At 38.1% G+C, this 18,134-nt stretch overlaps 1 protein-coding gene across 1 annotated transcript in view; it reads left to right on the top strand.

Annotated features, from left to right (window-relative positions):
- The window catches only part of DCAF13 (DDB1 and CUL4 associated factor 13), a 31,400-nt gene extending 15,007 nt beyond the window's left edge, over positions 1–16,393 (top strand). Inside the window, exons 7-11 of the mRNA XM_047783476.1 lie at positions 1,294–1,376; positions 8,058–8,222; positions 13,038–13,173; positions 14,312–14,475; positions 15,340–16,393. Coding sequence (XP_047639432.1) covers positions 1,294–1,376; positions 8,058–8,222; positions 13,038–13,173; positions 14,312–14,475; positions 15,340–15,427 — 636 coding nt within the window. The 3' untranslated portion in view covers positions 15,428–16,393. The remainder of the gene's footprint in view (positions 1–1,293; positions 1,377–8,057; positions 8,223–13,037; positions 13,174–14,311; positions 14,476–15,339) is intronic.
- Positions 16,394–18,134: the final 1,741 nt, after the last annotated feature.

Below are 18,134 nucleotides of genomic sequence, written 5' to 3'. Positions count from 1 at the left end.
GGTAGGTTAATTTGTGCTCCTCTTGTAAAATGGTGATATTAATAACTACCTTACAGCACAATGGTGAGAACAAAACATGACACTTGAAGCATTTAGCAGAAAACTAACATGAAGTACCAGTTTAATAAATGGTAGGTTCTGCCCCCTTACCACCTCCATTTTCAGTTGATAATGGTACTGCATTATTTTTAGGCTGAAGAAAGGAACTGGAGTCTGGCTCTCAAGGGCCCATAAAATCCAGTCGCAAGTTGTATTCCATTTATTTATTTGTTTCAGTCAGTAAGGTAACATTTCAATAGGGCTTGTCACATGTAGTCACCTTGATGGATGCAGACATGCATGTTTTATTTCTTTGTTCTATCTGCTAGACTATATCAATGTTTCTTTTCTCTCATACATGTAGTAGTTCTCAATCAGGGGTTGTACTTCCCCACCAAGTGTATTTTTGGAAGTGTTGGAGGGCATTTTAGAGACTGCTACTGGCATTTGATGTACAGACTCCCAAGAGGCTAAATATCCTACGGTGGACGGTCACGTACAATAAAACATTACCTCGCCCAGAATTTTTTTTGAGAAACAGTGTAATATACTGGTCCTTCACACATCAGCTCAAATCATACTTATCTTTTGAAACCCTTCTTCTTCACCATTAGTTTGGCCCCTGATTTGATACTTAATTATTTGCTGCTTCATTTTTTATATTTTACCTTTTCTTATATATGCCTCATTTTCCTGACTAAACTGTAAGCTTTTTGAGGTCAAGGGACCATTTATTAAGCATATTTATACTTTTCAATATTTACCACGCATGGAGTTCCCATCATGGCTCAGTGGTTAACAAATCCGACTAGGAACCATGAGGTTGCAGGTTCGATCCCTGGCCTTGCTCAGTGGGTTAAGGATCTGGCATTGCCGTGAGCTGTGATGTAGGTCGCAGATGTGGCTCGGATCCCATGTTGCTGTGGCTCTGGCATAGGCTGGCAACCACAGCTCTGATTAGACCCCTAGCTTGGGAACCTCCATATGCCGTGGGGGCAGCCATAGCAAAGACCAAAAAAAAATAAAAAAAAAATAAATAAAATAAAATTTACTCCTCTGCCTGTGTATTCAGGAAGTAGTTATTGATTTTCTTTTCCTATTGCACCGAGCCAAGCTCTGTACACATTGTAGGTGTTTACTAAAGTATTTGCTTCAATCAGTGAAAAAAGAAGGAAAAGAAATAAGGTGGGAATCTATCCGTTTTAGAGGGACTTAATTTCATAGTAATGGGTTAGTGTATGCTTCCTTTCTCAGGTCATCTTAGATATGAGAACAAATACAATTGGCTGGAACCCTATGGAAGCTTTCATTTTTACTGCAGCAAACGAAGATTACAAGTAAGTTTCACCCTTTTTTATTTTTTTATTTTTTGTCTTTTGTCTTCGGGCCGCACTCGCGGCATATGGAGTTCCAGGCTAGGGGTCCAATCAGCTGTTGCTGCCAGCCTACACCACAGCCACAGTGATGTCAGATCCAAGTCGCATCTGTGACCTACACCACAGCTCACGGCAGTGCTGGATCCTGAGCCAGGCCAGGCTAGTTTCCCTCTTTTTTAACTTAACTTATTTCTATCAGTGATGACTCATTTGTATAAATCTTACTAATGAAATGTTTTCCAAGGTAGTATTCCTTCATATATGGAAGAAAATTGCTATTTGTTTTGCTAAAAAAAAAAATTCCGCATTAGAGAAGTACTTCTTTAAAAAACTCAATTTTCTGAGTTCCCATCAGGGCTCAGCGGTAATGAACCCGACTTGTATCCATAAGACGCAGGTTCAATTCCTGGATTTGCTCTGTGGGTTAAGGATCAAGCGTTGCTATGAGCGTCTGTTCTGAGCGGAATCAGATGCAGCTCAGATCCCACGCGGCATAGGCTGCAGCGACAGCTCTGATTGGATCCATGTGCTCTGGATGTGGCCCTTAAGTAGACAAAAAAAAAAAAATTTCTCATAGTTTTCAAAATGATATAGACCAGGGACAATAAACTATTATCTTTGGACCAAATCCTGTCTGTTGCTTGTTTCTATTAAGTTTTACTGGAACAGAGCCACATTTATTTATGTATGGAATATGGCTGCTTTTGTGCTGTAATGCCAAAATGTTTTCTGTTGCCAGTAGTTGCAACAGAGACCATATGACCCACAAAGCCAAATTTTTTTCTTGTTGTTGTCTTTTTAGGGCTGTACCTGTGGTATATGGAGGTTCCCAGGCTAGGCGTTGAATTGGAACTGTAGCCGCTGGCCTGTGCCACAGCCACAGCCACAGCAACACCTGATCCCAGCCACGCCTGCAACCTACACCACAGCTCACGGCAACGCCAGATCCTTAACCCACTGAGTGAGGCCAGGGATTGAACCTGCATCCTCATGGATACTAGTCAGATTTGTTTCCTCTGAGCCATGACGGGAACTCCCCAAAAATGTTTATTGTTCGGCCCTTTACGGAAAAAGTTGGCTGATCTCTCTGATGTAGACCATATAAATAATGACAGGATTGGAGTTCCCTGGTGGCCTAACAGTTAAGGATCTGGTGTCACACCTGTGGTTTGGATTCGATCCCTAGCCCGGGAACTTCTGCGTGCCAAGAGCATGGCCAAAGAATGAATGAATGAATGAACAAATGAACTGCAAATATCTGCCTACAAAATATGTAGCTCTTCAGGTAGTTGATACTCATGTGGTCATGTTGTGGTCAGGTACTACTGTTACTTTGCTTAAACAAAAGGAAAAATAAAGTTTTAATCTTTACCTCAATATTCACAGATATATTATTCTGTGACTCCATGTAAAGATGATTTATCAGCCTTAAGTTCTTGACCTAGATGGAATTTTATGATTTCTTATATATTGCTTTAAAATTTGTTAAAGCGTTTCATATTAACTAACTTACTAGGACACATATGTTACCTGCTTTTTACAGATGAGGCTGTAGATATCGGAAGTTTAATCTCCTAATGAGAAAAGAGTGTCTTATTTCATCTCTTTTTATCCAAAGCATGTAGTGTAGTGCTATGCCTATGATGGAATTTTTTTTTTTTTTTTCGCTTTTTTTAGGGCTGCACTCTTGGCATATGGAGGTGCCCAGGCTAGGGGTCAAATTGGAGCTGTAGCTGCTGGCCTACACCAAAACTATAGCAACTCAGGATCTGAGTCAAGTCTGTGACCTACATCACAGCTCACAGCAGCACTGGATCCTTAACCCACTGAGTGAGGCCTCATCCTCATGGATCCTAGGTGGGTTTATTAACCACTGAGCCACAAAGGGAACTCCTGATGGATTCTTAACGTGTTTTTTGGAGAGGTCGAAGTTTGTCATTGGATTGAACTTAAGATCTATACTTAAGTTCTTTGTTCCTTCTACTACTGTTATTTATGAAAATATAAATGCTCAAAAATGGAGTTCTCTTGTGATGTAGCAGGTTAAGGACCTGTGTTGTCACTATAGTGGCTTGGGTTGCTATTGTAGAGCAGATTTAATCCCTGGCCTGGGAACTTCCATATGCCACAGTGCAGCCAAAAAAAAAAAAAAGCTCATACGTAAGATATATTACATGATGCTCTCTTGGTACCAACTAAAAACATCTATTATGACTCTTCTGTAGTAAAAGGAGGCTCAGTTGAACCCTAGTAACTAGTAATACCAAACCACATTAATTGAAGCCCTTTTAGCTTTTATTGATGTTTGAAATTAAATGACCTTCTTCCAGTTAAAGACAATAAAAAATTGTCCTACTGACCAACCTTATTAAGGTTTCTAAAGTTTGTTCTATTTTGGCAAGATATCTTCAGAGCATCCTTGGAATTTCTCATTTTTTTGCCTTGGAAAGAATTACATATGGCGCCTAAAGCAAAGAGCACATCTCTTGTAAGAAGTGACTGTTAGAATACCATAATTTGTCTTTTTGTTTTGTTTTGTTTTTGTTTTTGGTCTTTTTAGGGCCACACCTATGGCATATGGAAGTTCCCACACAGGCTAGTGGTCGAATCAGAGCTGCAGCTGCTGGCCTGCACCATGGCCATAGCAACACTGGATCCTTAGCCCACTGAGTGAGGCCAGGGATTGAACCCGTGTCCTCATGGACACTAGTTGGATTTGTTACGACTGAGCCACAGTGGGAACTCCCATAATTGCTCTTAATTGAAAGTGATCTTGCTGTGATATCCTTTTTCTATATTTTTCATGTTTTATTTCCTGTCTTGCCCTTTAAATCATCTAATCATTCTCATTTAGAAACCTAAATTCAAGTCTAGACTCAACCAGTAACTATTGTAGAAATTTGGGCAAGTCACGTAAACTTAACGCCAATAGTGTACTTTCATCATCTATAAGGTAACAGGATTGGGGAATTCCCCTTGTGACTCAGCAGGTTAAGAACCGAAAGAACCTGGCTAGTATCCATGAGGATGCACGTTCAACCCCTGGCCTCACTCAGTGGGTTAAGGATCCAGCGTTGCCGTGAGCTGTGGTATAAGGTCACGTGTTGCTCTGGCTGTTTCATAGGCTGGCAGCTGCAGCTCCGATTTGACCCCTGGCCTGGGAATTTGCATATGCTGCAGGTGTGGAGCTAAAAAGCAAAAAAAAAAAAGAGATAACAGGATTGGAATAGACTATCCCTGAAGAATGGCTATGACTTGAAGCTTTGTTTACATAAACATTTTGCATCAAAATGGGTGATTTGTGTAAGTTCTTAACCTTTTTCTCATGTAGAAATTAAGACAATTAGTAAAGAAACAGAATTTACCAAAACAAAACAAACCTGATTGAGAACTATTGCTCTAGATAAGGTATATAAAGCAGTTGTCGACTCAGAATTTTTTATTAAAGTATACTTAATTTACAGCGTTGTATGAATTTCTACTATATAGCAAAGTGATTCCATTATACATATATGCATTCTTTCTAAAAAAATTTCTGATTCTTTTATCATAAGACATTGCATGTAATTCTCTATGCTATCACTAAGACATTTTTTATCCCGTCCATGTGTAATAACTTCTGTCTGCTAACCCAACGCCCTCCCCCATGGCAAGCACAGGTCTGTTCTCCTTGTCCATGAGTTTGTTTTTATTTTGTAGATAGGTTCATTTTTGTCATATTTTAGATTCCACATATGAGTGATATCACATGGTGTAGATGTCTTTCTCTGTCTGATTTCACTTATTAAGATAATCTCGAGGTCCATCCATGTTGCTGCAAGTGGCATTATTTTGTTCTTTTTTATGGCTGAGTATTATTCCATTGTGTATATGTACCACATCTTCCTTATCCATTCATCTGTTGATGGACATTTAGATTGTTTCCATGTCTTAGCTATTGTGAATAGTGCTGCTATAAACATAGGGGTGCATGTATCTTTTTGAATAATAGTTTTATCTGTATGTATACCCAGGAGTGGGATTGCCGGACTATATGGTAGTTCTATATTTAGTTTTCTGAGGACCCTCCATACTATTTTTCATAGTTCTATACCAACGTTCATTCCCACCAACCAGAAATTTAACCTCAAAGATCAGTATGACTTTGGCTAAAGATTTTAGAAGAGAACAATGACTTGTCTCTTGATGAGAATATCATGGTATTTGAGAGTTTTATCATTGGCATCAGTGACTTTTTGTAGTAATGGTATTAAAAAATACTCTATTCTGTTCTGTTTGCTTTTTTTAGGGCTGAACCTATGGCATATGGAAGTTCCCAGGCTAGAGGTCATATCGGAACTGCTGCCTATATCACAGCCACAGCAATGCCAGATCTGAGCCACATCTGTGACCTACACTGTAGCTTGTGGCAATGCTGTATACTAAACCCACTGAGCGAGGCCAGGGATTGAACCTGCATCCTCATGGATACTAGTTGGGTTTGTTACCACTGAGCCACAAGGGAAATTCCCCAGAAATACTCTTTTTAAAATGTAGGTTCTTTTGTTAAATTTTTGTCTTGAAATAATTTTAGGCTTACTGAAAAGTTATAAAAATAGTTCCTGTCAGCCAGTTTCCACTAATGTTAATGTCTTACATCACCATAGTTCTCTTAGCAAAAACCAAAAAGTTAGTATTAGTACAGTATTGTTAACTACAGACTTTATCCCATCACCATTCTTTCCATTAACGTTCTTTTACTATTTTAGGATTCAGTGCAGGATCCCACATTGCATTTGATTATCATGTCTCCTTAGTCTGCTCAGCCTGTGGCCTCCTCAAGCTTCCCTTGTCTTTTATTACCTTAGTACATTTTTTTTTCTTTTTAGGGCCGCACCTACAGCATATGAAAGTTCCCAGACTAGGAGTTGAATTGGAGCTGCAGCTGCTGGCCTGAGCCACAGCCACAACACCAGATCTGAGCTACATTGGAGACCTATGCTGCAGCTTGTGGTAATGCCGGATCCTTAATCCACTGAGCGAGGTCAGGGATCGAACCTGCATCCTCATGGATACCAGTTGGAATCTTAACCCACTGAGGCACAACGGGAACTCCATGCCCTTAGTACTTTTGAGAAGATCTTGTCAGTCATATTGTAGACTACCCTTAATTTGGGCTTAACTGATGTTTTATTATTATTTTATTGAGAGTATGAATTTTTGGCAAGAATACCACAAAACTGAAATGCCCTTCTTGGTGCATCAAATCAGGGGTACATGATGTCAGTACCTCTTATTACTGGTGATGTTAACCCTGATGATTTAGTTAACATGGATGGATCTGTTTTTTCCACTATAAAGTTGTAATTTTTTCCTTTTGTAATTAATATCTCTTCGGGGAGGTACTTTGAAATTATGTCGATATCTTGTTTCTCCTCAAACTTTTGCTAGCTGATTTTAGCATCCAGAAGTATTTTGATGTTAAGAACTTGGTCACAGTAAGGCTGTATTCCTGCTGCCCATCATCTCTTGGCTCATGTGAAGCACTGTTTTTTCAGTTGTCAATTAAGAATTTTTAAACCTTGTGGAGTTCCCATTGTGGTGCAGTGGTTAATGAATCCAACTAGGAACCATGAGGTTGCGGGTTCGATCCCTGGCCTTGCTCAGTGGGTTAAGGATCCGGCGTTGCTGTGATCTGTGGTGTAGGTTGCAGATGTGGCTTGGATCCTGTGTTGCTGTGGCTCTGGCATAGGCCGGCAGCTACAGCTCCAATTAGACCCCTAGCCTGGGAACCTCCATATGCCGCTGGAGCGGCCCTAGAAAAGACAAAAAGCCAAAAAAAAAAAAGAATTTTTAAACCTTGAAAGTCATGAAGTCGTCATTTTTACCAATTGTACACACAGTGTAGTTTTCTAATTTTAGTATACCCTTTGCAAAGCTGAGCTCACTCGTATAAGTGAGTATAAGTTAGTGCAACTTTGTTGGAAATGATTTGTCAACTCCAAAGCTTTAAAAATGCTCCTGCCTTTGGACTTAATAATTCTACTTATAGCAATCTGTTCAGATTTAGTTGAATCCATCCCTTTCAATTAAAGATTAAAAGTTAAAAATTAGAATTTCAAAATTTCATTTTAAGAATAATAATGAAACATTGAAAACTATTAATAAATTTCTTTAAATCATTTATTTTAATGATATTTACATATGAAACCATTAAAATAATTTCAGAGATTATTAATGGATATATGCTCATAATATACTACATGAAAGCGCTTTTTACAGTATTATCTTAATTTTATTAAAAGCTATATAATTAAATAGCATGATGAAAAGATTAGAAATGATTACACTGTACTAACTGACTTTACCTGGGCAGTGGAATTAAAATAGGTTTTGTACACTTTTTGTATTCTTTTGAAGTTTGCACATTTTCTACAGTGGAATTATGCTTATAAAGATGAAGATGTGTAAATATAACCTTAAGGAAAAATAAAAAAACCTCTTGATATTTTTCCCTCTCCCTTAGCTGTTATGTAAAAATTGAGCTGTTTATTTAGATATGCATTATTTAGCTAGTAGTCTTATTTTCACTAGTTCTCTTAGTACTGCATATGCTCTTTTAAAATAGAAATTCATGTCAAATAATTTAAAATCCTTTTACAGCTTATATACTTTTGATATGCGTGCGCTGGACACCCCTGTAATGGTGCACATGGATCATGTGTCTGCGGTGCTTGATGTGGATTACTCTCCCACTGGGAAAGAGTTTGTGTCTGCTAGTTTTGATAAGTCTATTCGAATCTTTCCTGTGGACAAAAGTAGAAGCAGGTATGTAATTACCAATAAACATTTGTTTGTGATTTTTTTTTTTCCTTGATCCTCATTTATCTTTTTTGAAAAGTTATTTGATTGTGTGTTTATGATGGGGCTCACACTATGTATTGTGACTTGGGGTACCAACTTCCAGTGCATCATCTATGGCAGAACATCAGCCTACTGGGCAGTTTCTTCATTGAACAGGATATTGTCTTTATATAATTCATTGCCATGAAATCTTAGTGTTTCCCTTAGAGTAAAACCTTATTTTTAAGTGTTTTATAATAATTTTTTTAAATAAAGACTTAATTTTTTTTCAGAGGAGTTTTAGGTTTACAGCAAAATTGAGGGGAAAGTAGAGAGATGTCCCATATATCCTCAGCCCCTACTCCTGCGTAGCCTGTCCCATTATCAACATTCCTTATAGGAGGGTACGTTTCTTACCTCGCCAGATTGTAGGATGGACCTACACTGACACGTCATGATCGCCTTAAATTCATAGTTTACCTTCGGGTTCACTCTTGATATTTTTCACTGCCCTAAAATCTAGTAAACTTTAAACAAAAATTTAATTTGACAGTGAAAACTTAGATAAGGATCCCTAGTGCAGTTTAAGAGTGATTAATAACAATAAGACTGGCTCTCCCAGACTACTGGGGATATGCAACACCCCCCACCCGACATGATGGCAGTAAAGAGCACCAATAACAAGAATGATGATTAGTATTAAATGTTATAACAGGGGGAGAAATAATATTAAAATTTAAAAAGAAGATAGATCGTAAAATTATATATGTATGTAAGGATATGTGCATATGTATCCATAAAATGCATGCATGCATGTAGGGTATACATATACTTGCTTGGGTGGCCTAGTCTTGCTTCATGGAATTAGAGTTCACTGTGGGAAAAGGTGGATGTGGTAAAAGATAACAAGGAATGATTGGAAATTGTAGAAAAGGAAAAACGAAAACTCAGTAGAATCAGGGAAGGAAAGAACAGAGAACCTGTGCGTTAAGGATGGGAGGTGAAGATTGGGGCTGGAGGACAAGGGTTTGGAGCTGGTAACGCACTTTCCCCGGCTTCGTAAAGATTGATCACAGGGCATTTTTCTGGGACGCTTGCTTCACTTAAAACAAGCCTAGAGAACGTTCAGTTTGGTGTTTTAACTGTAACACGGTGACGAAGACGTCTTACCATTTTAGTGCAGTGATGAGAATTTTGATCCTTATGCTTGAGGATAAGTAGCCTAGCTTCTACAGTGGTAAAAGTTTCTGAACTTTCTGAAAAAATGATGTTCATTTTCAAAGGCACATCCTCTTGACTTACCATCTTTTTGTTCGTTCCATCAGTGCCAGGACTAGGGTATTTCTAAGTGAGCTGCCCAGGGTATAGGATTCAAGGAGTTTCTCATTCTCAGGGTCATGCAGGTGCCAACCATGCATCTGCCCACCCTGAAAGTAAGAACCTCTTAAAGTGTACACCATAGGTACTTCACTAGTCCCAGCCCTGTGTTCGCAACCAAAAGATCTTTCAGATGGAGCCTCTTCCTTAGAGTTATGCAGCTCTTCCATACCTTTTTTGGTCATAGCCAATCAGCTTGTCTAACTCTGTGGTATTTTCCCTTGTGACAGTTGCCTTCTCTCCTCTAATTTGAGCAAGTGATATTTTATATCCTGAGGAATTATTAGCAGATAATTGTCATTATCACCATTTATATGATTAAAAAGGTACTTGTGAGTTTCTGCTGTGGCTCAGTGGGTTAAGAACGCAACGCAGTATCCATGAGGATGCAGGTTTGATCCCTGACCTCGCTCAGTGGTTTAAGGATGCAGTATTGCCACAAGCTGCAGTGTAGGTTGCAGATGCAGCTTGGATCTGGCATTGCTATGGCTGTGGCATTGGCCAGCAGTTGCAGCTCCACTTTGACCCCCAGCCTGGGAACTTCCTTATGCTGCAGGTGTGGCATAAAAAGAAAGAAAAAAAAAAGTTGCTTGAATTTGAATCAAAAGCATATTGACTTGGTGTTCTGGTGATTTTGACCTTCATTCCATCAGCTCCCTTGAAGAACTCCTGGGGTTGTTTCCTAAGTGGCTGTTGGAGCTAATCTGATATTCTCCAGACTGTCACAAAGGTTCATGGGAATAATTCAGTCAGGCCCAAGGCAAGACTGATAGTTTCTATTCTTCTTACCTCTCTGGAAAATATTAAAAATCAAGAGAGTGTGACCCTCCATCATGTCTCAGCACTAAGATCTCCAAAGGTGGTAAATAGGACAATACTTTTCTAACATGATGCATAAGCAGACACAAAGAATGGGAAAGAACAAAGAAAGACTATGAGAAATGGGAATGTTTGGGCACCTATGATCCCAAGAGCCCCCCAACTGAGTTCAAGCTGAATTATTCTAAAGCTAATGTGGGCAGTTAAAAAATGAGAGTCTAGTTAAAAGCGCAAATTATTCCAAAATTGTATGAAGTGGGGACTTATACCACATCTCTGGGGAATTTTCTCCTGATATCATTTGGAGATATTTTAAATTACAATTTTAATATGTGTTACTTCCTGTTGGATTTAGATATAAATGGTATTCCCACTGACTTTAACCTTTGTCTGCTTAAAAGCTACTTCTGGTTTGTTTCTGTGGTCACTCTAGTTTCCTATCATTATAAACATCAAATAATACAGACAATACTTTGAATAACCTGTGGGTTTTTTTGTATTTTTTTTAGGGCTGCACCCACGACATATGGAGATTCCCAGGCTAGGGGTCGAGCTGTATATAGCTGCCAGCTGTAGCTGTAGCTGCCAGCCTACACCACAGCCAATAGCAATGCCGGATCTGCGACCTACACCACAGCTCACAGCAACGCCGGATCCTTAACCCACTGAGCTTTAAGGATCAAACCTGCATCCTTATGGATCCTAGTCAGATGTTTCACTGAGCCATGATGGAAACTCCCTGTTTTGGTTTTTTTTTTTAACTTTCCTTTGAAAGACTTTAAAGTATATTTTTAAGGTAAATTTTGAGTAGGTCTTCAAAAACTACAGTTAAATCTGTATTTGAAAGTAGGCCTCTACTGGGATATTCATTATTTACTTAGCAAACAAGTAAATCAGTTGCATTCACTTGGAACAATTATTTATCTTGATGATGTAAAAAATTTAAGTTTTTAAACATATTTATCTCCAAATACTGTAACTTATATTTACCTTTATGTATCTAAGTGCAAGCATAAAAACATCTAGAAGTTAAGAACTCTGTATCATTTACCATCAAGGAGCATTCTGAGTTGGTTAAGTGACTAACCATTGGAGTTGTCTGGTCTAATAATATATATTAACAGATTATTTTTAGTGGTTACCAAAGCCTAAATAAATTTCTTTTTCTTTTTTTTCTTTTTTCTCTTTTCTTTTGTCTTTTTGCCTCTTCTAGGGCTGCTCCCATAGCATATGGAGGTTCCCAGGCTAGGGGTCCAATCAGAGCTGTAGCCACCAACCTAAGCCAGAACCACAGCAACTTGGGATCCAAGCCGTGTCTGCGACCTACACCACAGCTCACGGCAACACCGGATCCTTAACCCACTGAGCAAGGCCAGGAATCAAACCCTCAACCTCATGGTTCCTAGTCAGACTCGTTAACCACTGCGCCACGACGGGAACTCCATGAATTTCTTAATATTTAAGTTCAATACATTGCTTTGGGGAAAAAGGACATCTTAAATATGTGAAGATTATAAGAATTGAGTCGTGTAAAAGCAGAGCATTGAGAGAAGAAAGAGCAGTCGGTCTCATCTACTTTTTGTTTTAATAATAGGATGTTCTTTCTGATCCTCCTCCCTCATTTAGAAGTAAGTTTCTCATGTTTTATCTACATGTTCATTCAAGAGCTCAAATTGTATCTGTTAGAAACAGTGTAATAGACCAGTTTTATAAGTGAAGTTCAGAGATTTTTTATAGATATGAATTCTTTTTGATTTCATCATTGTGTATAGGTTTTCTTTTACCATGCGGAGTTTGCTGAATCTGTTTCCTTTATCTTAAGAACTCTGTATTTTGAGTCGCTTAATCCAGATATGGAAATTTTACTTCTCCAGAAGTCTCATTTTATTTTTTCTGACCTTGGGTTTTATTTGCTTTTTAATGCTCTGCTTAACACTTCCTGATATAGTATCTTCTGTGAATTCACTTAGCATGTTTCACAGCCTTCCAAAGAGGTATGATATTTAACATCTCCATTTGTTAAATGATTCTTTAACTCACCAGACACCTCTCTAGCCCTCCCTTTCTTTTCACATACGGAAAACATCAACCCTTAGTTCAGTTAAGATTTTTAAACAATTTGACCAAAACAGAAATCAGACAATAGGATCAACATATCAGGATGTGCTCTTTGAATGTTGTTGCATTTATTTTCCAGTAAAATGAATCCCCAAAAACGTGTGGTGGTTGACCTTATTGTTAAACAATCACTTTAGCATCAACATATTTTATTTGTATTATATTATGTATTTATCTGTATTATTTGTATTATGTATTTGCATTATTTTGTGAACTTTTCTGGACATCTGGTCTTGCTTATAGTTTGTTTATACTTATTCTTTATGGATTAGAACTTCTCTGAAGGCAGGATTTTTTTTTTTTTTTTCAATTCTCTTAGCATAGAATCTTGTTAGTTTGGTTCAATGAAAATATACCTAAATGAGTTTTAATTTGTCTTTTATACTCTGTTAGGACTCAAAATGTTAAACTGATACTTGATAAGCTGTGGTTAAAGAAAATATTTACCAAATTGCTAAGGTTTTTAACTTAATTCCTCTTCTGTAGAGAAGTGTATCACACAAAGAGAATGCAGCATGTTATCTGTGTAAAATGGACTTCTGACAGCAAGTACATTATGTGTGGATCTGATGAAATGAACATTCGTCTATGGAAAGCTAATGCCTCTGAAAAATTGGGTGTGGTAAGAGATCCTGTTTTCTTTCATTGTCATAAAGCTTCAAATTTAATTTAATGTCATAACATTATAAAGAAAATTTATTTGAAGTGTGTTGTGATGAAAAGAAATAACAACAAAGCAGACAGGGTTGTTGAAATTTACTTTTTTCATGTCAGAAGCGCCTTCAGAGGCTTTTGTTAATTCAAATGTTTGATCATATTTGAGCCTTCTTGTTTCTTTGTGGTTTTCTTGAGGTTGGGAGAGAAGATGTAGCTTAGAATTTAGATCACCTATTTCTTCTGTTAAAGGAATAATAATCAGGCAAATCAAATCAAAGACTCCAAGTCCCTGTGAGGTATTTTAATATCGAAGACACAGTAAAACACTTAACTTTAAAAAAAATACACAACTTTAGACTTTAAAAAAAGATTCAGTGAAAATATAGCAGATATGCTCCCCTAAATCATATCATTAGCTAGCTACCTCTGGATTGTGAGTTACATTTGATTTTTGTTGTGTTCTTGATGTTTTTCTAAATATCTCATGTTTTCTATAAGAAACATACAGAGTGTTACTGAAATAAATACTAAGTTTAAGAAGAAGTTAAGTGTGGGTTATTTTCTATTTAGCCCTGGTAGGATAATCAAGATATGTTAAGCAGTAATTAACGATAATTTAATTTTAGGTTTAATGATTAGTAAGTAATACATTATGCCTAGGTTTCAGTTCATCATTATATGCTCCACTAAATCATATCATCCTTAACAGTTGTTAAACAAAGGCTAGTTGTTACGGCATCACTTTTTCCTTTTATTTATTTTTACAGAAAAAAAATGTTGAGTGATTCATTTAGGTGGCTGTTTCTGTGTTATGTATGCCTAGGCTAGGTCTAACTCAGTGGTCCACAGAGGCCGATTCCCTCAGAACTGCTCTTTTGCATTTGGTGGCATCCATCTACATTGTACGTATGTTGCCTAGAAGGAAATTCAGTGCTCACAGAATCTGTATCACTAACATAACCTTGTAGAGGTACAGTTACCTTAGCAATTGTGGTTGCATGTCATGAAAGCTTAGTCTGGGGGGGAAACGTCGCTTCTTAACTCTGTTATACTGAAGCAAAACAACTCACTATTCATTAAAATATCAAAATGCATTTTTTCAGCTTACATCACGAGAAAAAGCAGCCACAGATTATAATCAGAGGCTAAAGGAGAAATTCCAACATCATCCTCATATCAAACGTATCTCTCGTCACCGACATCTACCAAAATCTATCTACAGCCAGATTCAGGAACAGCGTATCATGAAAGAAGCTCGTCGACGAAAGTATGTTTTGGCGCATTTGCCTCTCTCCCAGTACCCTCTCCTAATTCCCGCCTTGGAGCTCATCAAAAACAAACAAACAAGGCACCTGCCTTTTAAGGGAATAGTTTATGTGCTCTTGTACATTAGAGGTGTTTTTGAATACTTCTCTGGGTTTTTTTCTTTTTCCTGATAAACAGAGAAGCAGTGGTCATCTAACATGGTGAGGATTTTCATTACCTATCTTTGAGAATATGTTTAAAGGACAGTGACAATGACATGTATCAAAGTAAGAAAATGCTTACTAAAAAACCATTGTAAATGGATAATGGGTTTTTTTTTTTAATGACTTCTCCTATAGCTGGAATTAAGAGATATTATGCATTTTCCAAATTAAAGTCTGCCAAGAACATTTCTTAAATAAAAATTTTTCTAATATGCTTCATCATGACATTTGGAATCTAACATTTTGGCTCTAAAGCAGAGCTTTCCACCACCCCCATTTCCCCTGTGGAATACTCTCTTTGCAATCCTTGAGTTCATGTAAAGTACTATGGAAATTCTAAGAGCTCTTTTTTTTTTTTTTTTTTATTAAACTATACAAGTTATTATTATTTTGTCTTTGGGTAGATGTTAGGGTTGAATCTTTTAAATACTTTAGTAACTGCCCAAGTTTTTAAATATAGTAAAGGACACCAATATGTCATAAGAGAAGTAATTAAATAAGTAATCGAAGGTTAATTTCTAGCTAATCTCAGCTAGAAAACTTTTTTTTCAGTACATGGTTTTCTAGTGAAAGAAAATGCTTTGTGATTTTTCTGAGAATGTTTTCTTTGGTTAAGATGACTTCTCATAAACTTGCTTATATTTTATACATTTTATTTCTAGGGAACTGAATCGTATCAAACATAGCAAGCCTGGATCTGTACGGATTGTGTCAGAGAAGAAGAAACACATAGTGGCAGTTGTGAAATAATATTTGGTATTCCTGCTATACTGATATATAATTATTAAGTTTTGCTTTGTGAACTCTACAAATAAAAGTTCTGGCTCTAGTATAACCACAGAACAGTTTAGTTGTATGTGTAGAGCTTAGTCATTGCACATTTTTGCTCTCCTGGAAAACTATCTTTAAAGGTGGCCCGATTGAAAGATTATCCGATATTTTATTCTTGATCTTCTTTCTTAATTCATTGAAAAATACAATATCTACAAACTTATTTTTTGCTGTTAGAAATTGCAGATGTACTTTTGCTTTGTTCTGTTACTTTAGACACTCCACAGTTCAGTTTACGTTTGCGACCAAACATCTCTTTTGTGACTTTAAATATTACTTTGTGGGTTTTTTTGTTGTTGTTGTTTTTGTTTTTTTGGTCTTTTTAGGCCTGTGCCTGTGGCATAGGTAAGTCGCCAGGCTAGGGGTCAATCGGAGCTGTAGTTGCCAGCCTACACCATAGCCACAGCAACACCGGATCCTTAACCCACTGAGCGAGGCCAGAGATCAAACCTGTGTCCTCATGGATACTAGTCAGATTCATTTCTGCTAAGCCACGATGGGAACTCCTTTAAAATATTACTTTGGATAATTATTGCAATACTTCCAGTATCCCATATAACATGTAGAAGAATTATGTCAGAATCTATTTCAGTTTTGTTTTTTTTTTTTTTTTTGGCTGCGTTCAAGGCATGTGGAAGTTTCTGGGCTAGGGACTGAACTTGTGCAGAAGTTGCAGCCTGTGCCATAGCTGCATCAATGCTGGATCCTTAACTCGCTGTGCCACACAGGAACTTTTCCGAACATGTTTCAATTGAATTTATTTTCTGTGTTTTATTTATATTTGGCTTTTTGAGATTTTAAAGATGATCAGCCTACATTTATATAACTTTGCTGAACGATAATAATTATAACTGTGGCCAAGATAATAAAACATCTTTTTCCTCAGCACTGTGACTTTGATCCATGTTTGCTAAATAATTTCTCTTTAATCTCACTAAATTGTAGATAGCTCTGTGTGATATAGGTTGGATTTTTTTTTATCAGCTTAGTAAACTATATATAAACCTAATTTTTAGAAAAGTATAATTTAAAAAGAGATTAAAAATCCAAAGGAAAATATTTTGTTTAAGAATGTGTGTGTGTGTGTGTATATGTGTGTGTGTGTGTGTATTTTTTTTTTTTTTCGTCTTTTTGCCTTTTCTGGGGCTGCTCTGTGGCACATGGAGGTTCCCAGGCTAGGGACCGAATCGGAGCTGTAGCCACCGACCTACACCAGAGCCACAGCAACTCGAGATCCCAGCCATGTCTGCAATCTACACCACAGCTCACAGCAATGCCGGATCCCCAACCCACTAAGCAAGGCCAGGGACCGAACCCGCAACCTCATGTTTCCTAGTCAGATTTGTTAACCACTGCGACATGACGGGAACTCCGAGAATGTATATATTTGTAATGTAATATTTAAAAATGCACAGGGGTAATAAAGGTCACAATCTGGAGAGTGGGAGGAGGATACGATCAGGGTGGGATACACAGGAGTTTTGAACTCTTTGGATAAGATTTCTTTCTTAGGCTATGTGTTCATTCTGTTATTTTTTGTGTGTGTACTTTCTTGGATATCTTAAATATTTCATCATTTCTTCCTAAGGCTGATAAGAGATCAGCCATCTACCTTTTACTCCTTATGATCTCTTGTAGGCCTCAAATTACTTGATTTACAAGATGAACCAAGTTTTCTTGTGTGTCTATACTGCTGTTAGTTTGGATGTGGTTTCAAAGAAAATATGCAAATACCGATCCATAGACATGAGCTTCTGTTTCATTTTGAATCCATCAAGAAGCAGATGCCTGTGGATTAGACGTGTTGCAAGAGATTTATTAGAGGGAATTGTCTTTGAAGGATAAGGAGGCAGGGAGAACCTTCCCTCTCGACTCCTGTGGCAAGAGAGCAGGAAGGAAAGAAAGAAGGAACACGGGACAAGAACAGTAGTAGGACTGGGTAGGACTGCTGGGCAGTTCTACAAAAGGTTGGGCCAGGGTCTTGGGGTATCTTGAACCAAAGTCTCTTGTCAGAGGAGTTCCATGTTTGTGCAAGGTTGGGGTGGTGCCAGTACCCTCTGTGCTTAGTCACTGGCAGGGATCAGCCCTGGGACAGCCTGGCCTTGCAGCAATGCAGTGGTGAATCGAGAGGATCCCCCTCAGCTGGGACTCAGTCAGCTGTGCTTCCTCCAGCTCATACTCTTGAGGGAATGCTGAACAGAGCTTTCTATATCTGCACCCCTTGCAGGAGTTCTCGTCATGGCTCAGTGGTTAACGAATCTGACTAGGAACCATGAGGTTGCGGGTTTGATCCCTGGCCTTGCTCAATGGGTTAAGGATCTGGCATTGCCGTGAGCTATGGTGTAGGTTGCAGATGAGGCTTGGATCTGGCGTTGCTGTGGCTCTGGCATAGGCTGGTGGCTACGGCTCTGATTCGGCCCCTAGCCTGGGAACCTCCATATGCCGAGGGAGCAGCCCAAGAAATGGCAAAAGAAAAAAAAAAAAGAAAAAAAATCTGCACCTCTTGCACCACATAGACTCACTTCTTGCTGGATTGGGAAGCAACTCCATGATATCCATGTGCTTCCCTTGAGGAGGGGTTGAATTGAATCATCAGTATCCCTGTCACTGAAGGGCCACGACTAGT

Source organism: Phacochoerus africanus, chromosome 6, assembly GCF_016906955.1.
Source record: "Phacochoerus africanus isolate WHEZ1 chromosome 6, ROS_Pafr_v1, whole genome shotgun sequence".
Classification (NCBI taxonomy): domain Eukaryota; kingdom Metazoa; phylum Chordata; class Mammalia; order Artiodactyla; family Suidae; genus Phacochoerus; species Phacochoerus africanus.
The sequence above is the reverse complement of the archived record's forward strand: the minus strand, read 5'-3'. Positions and strand labels throughout refer to the sequence as shown.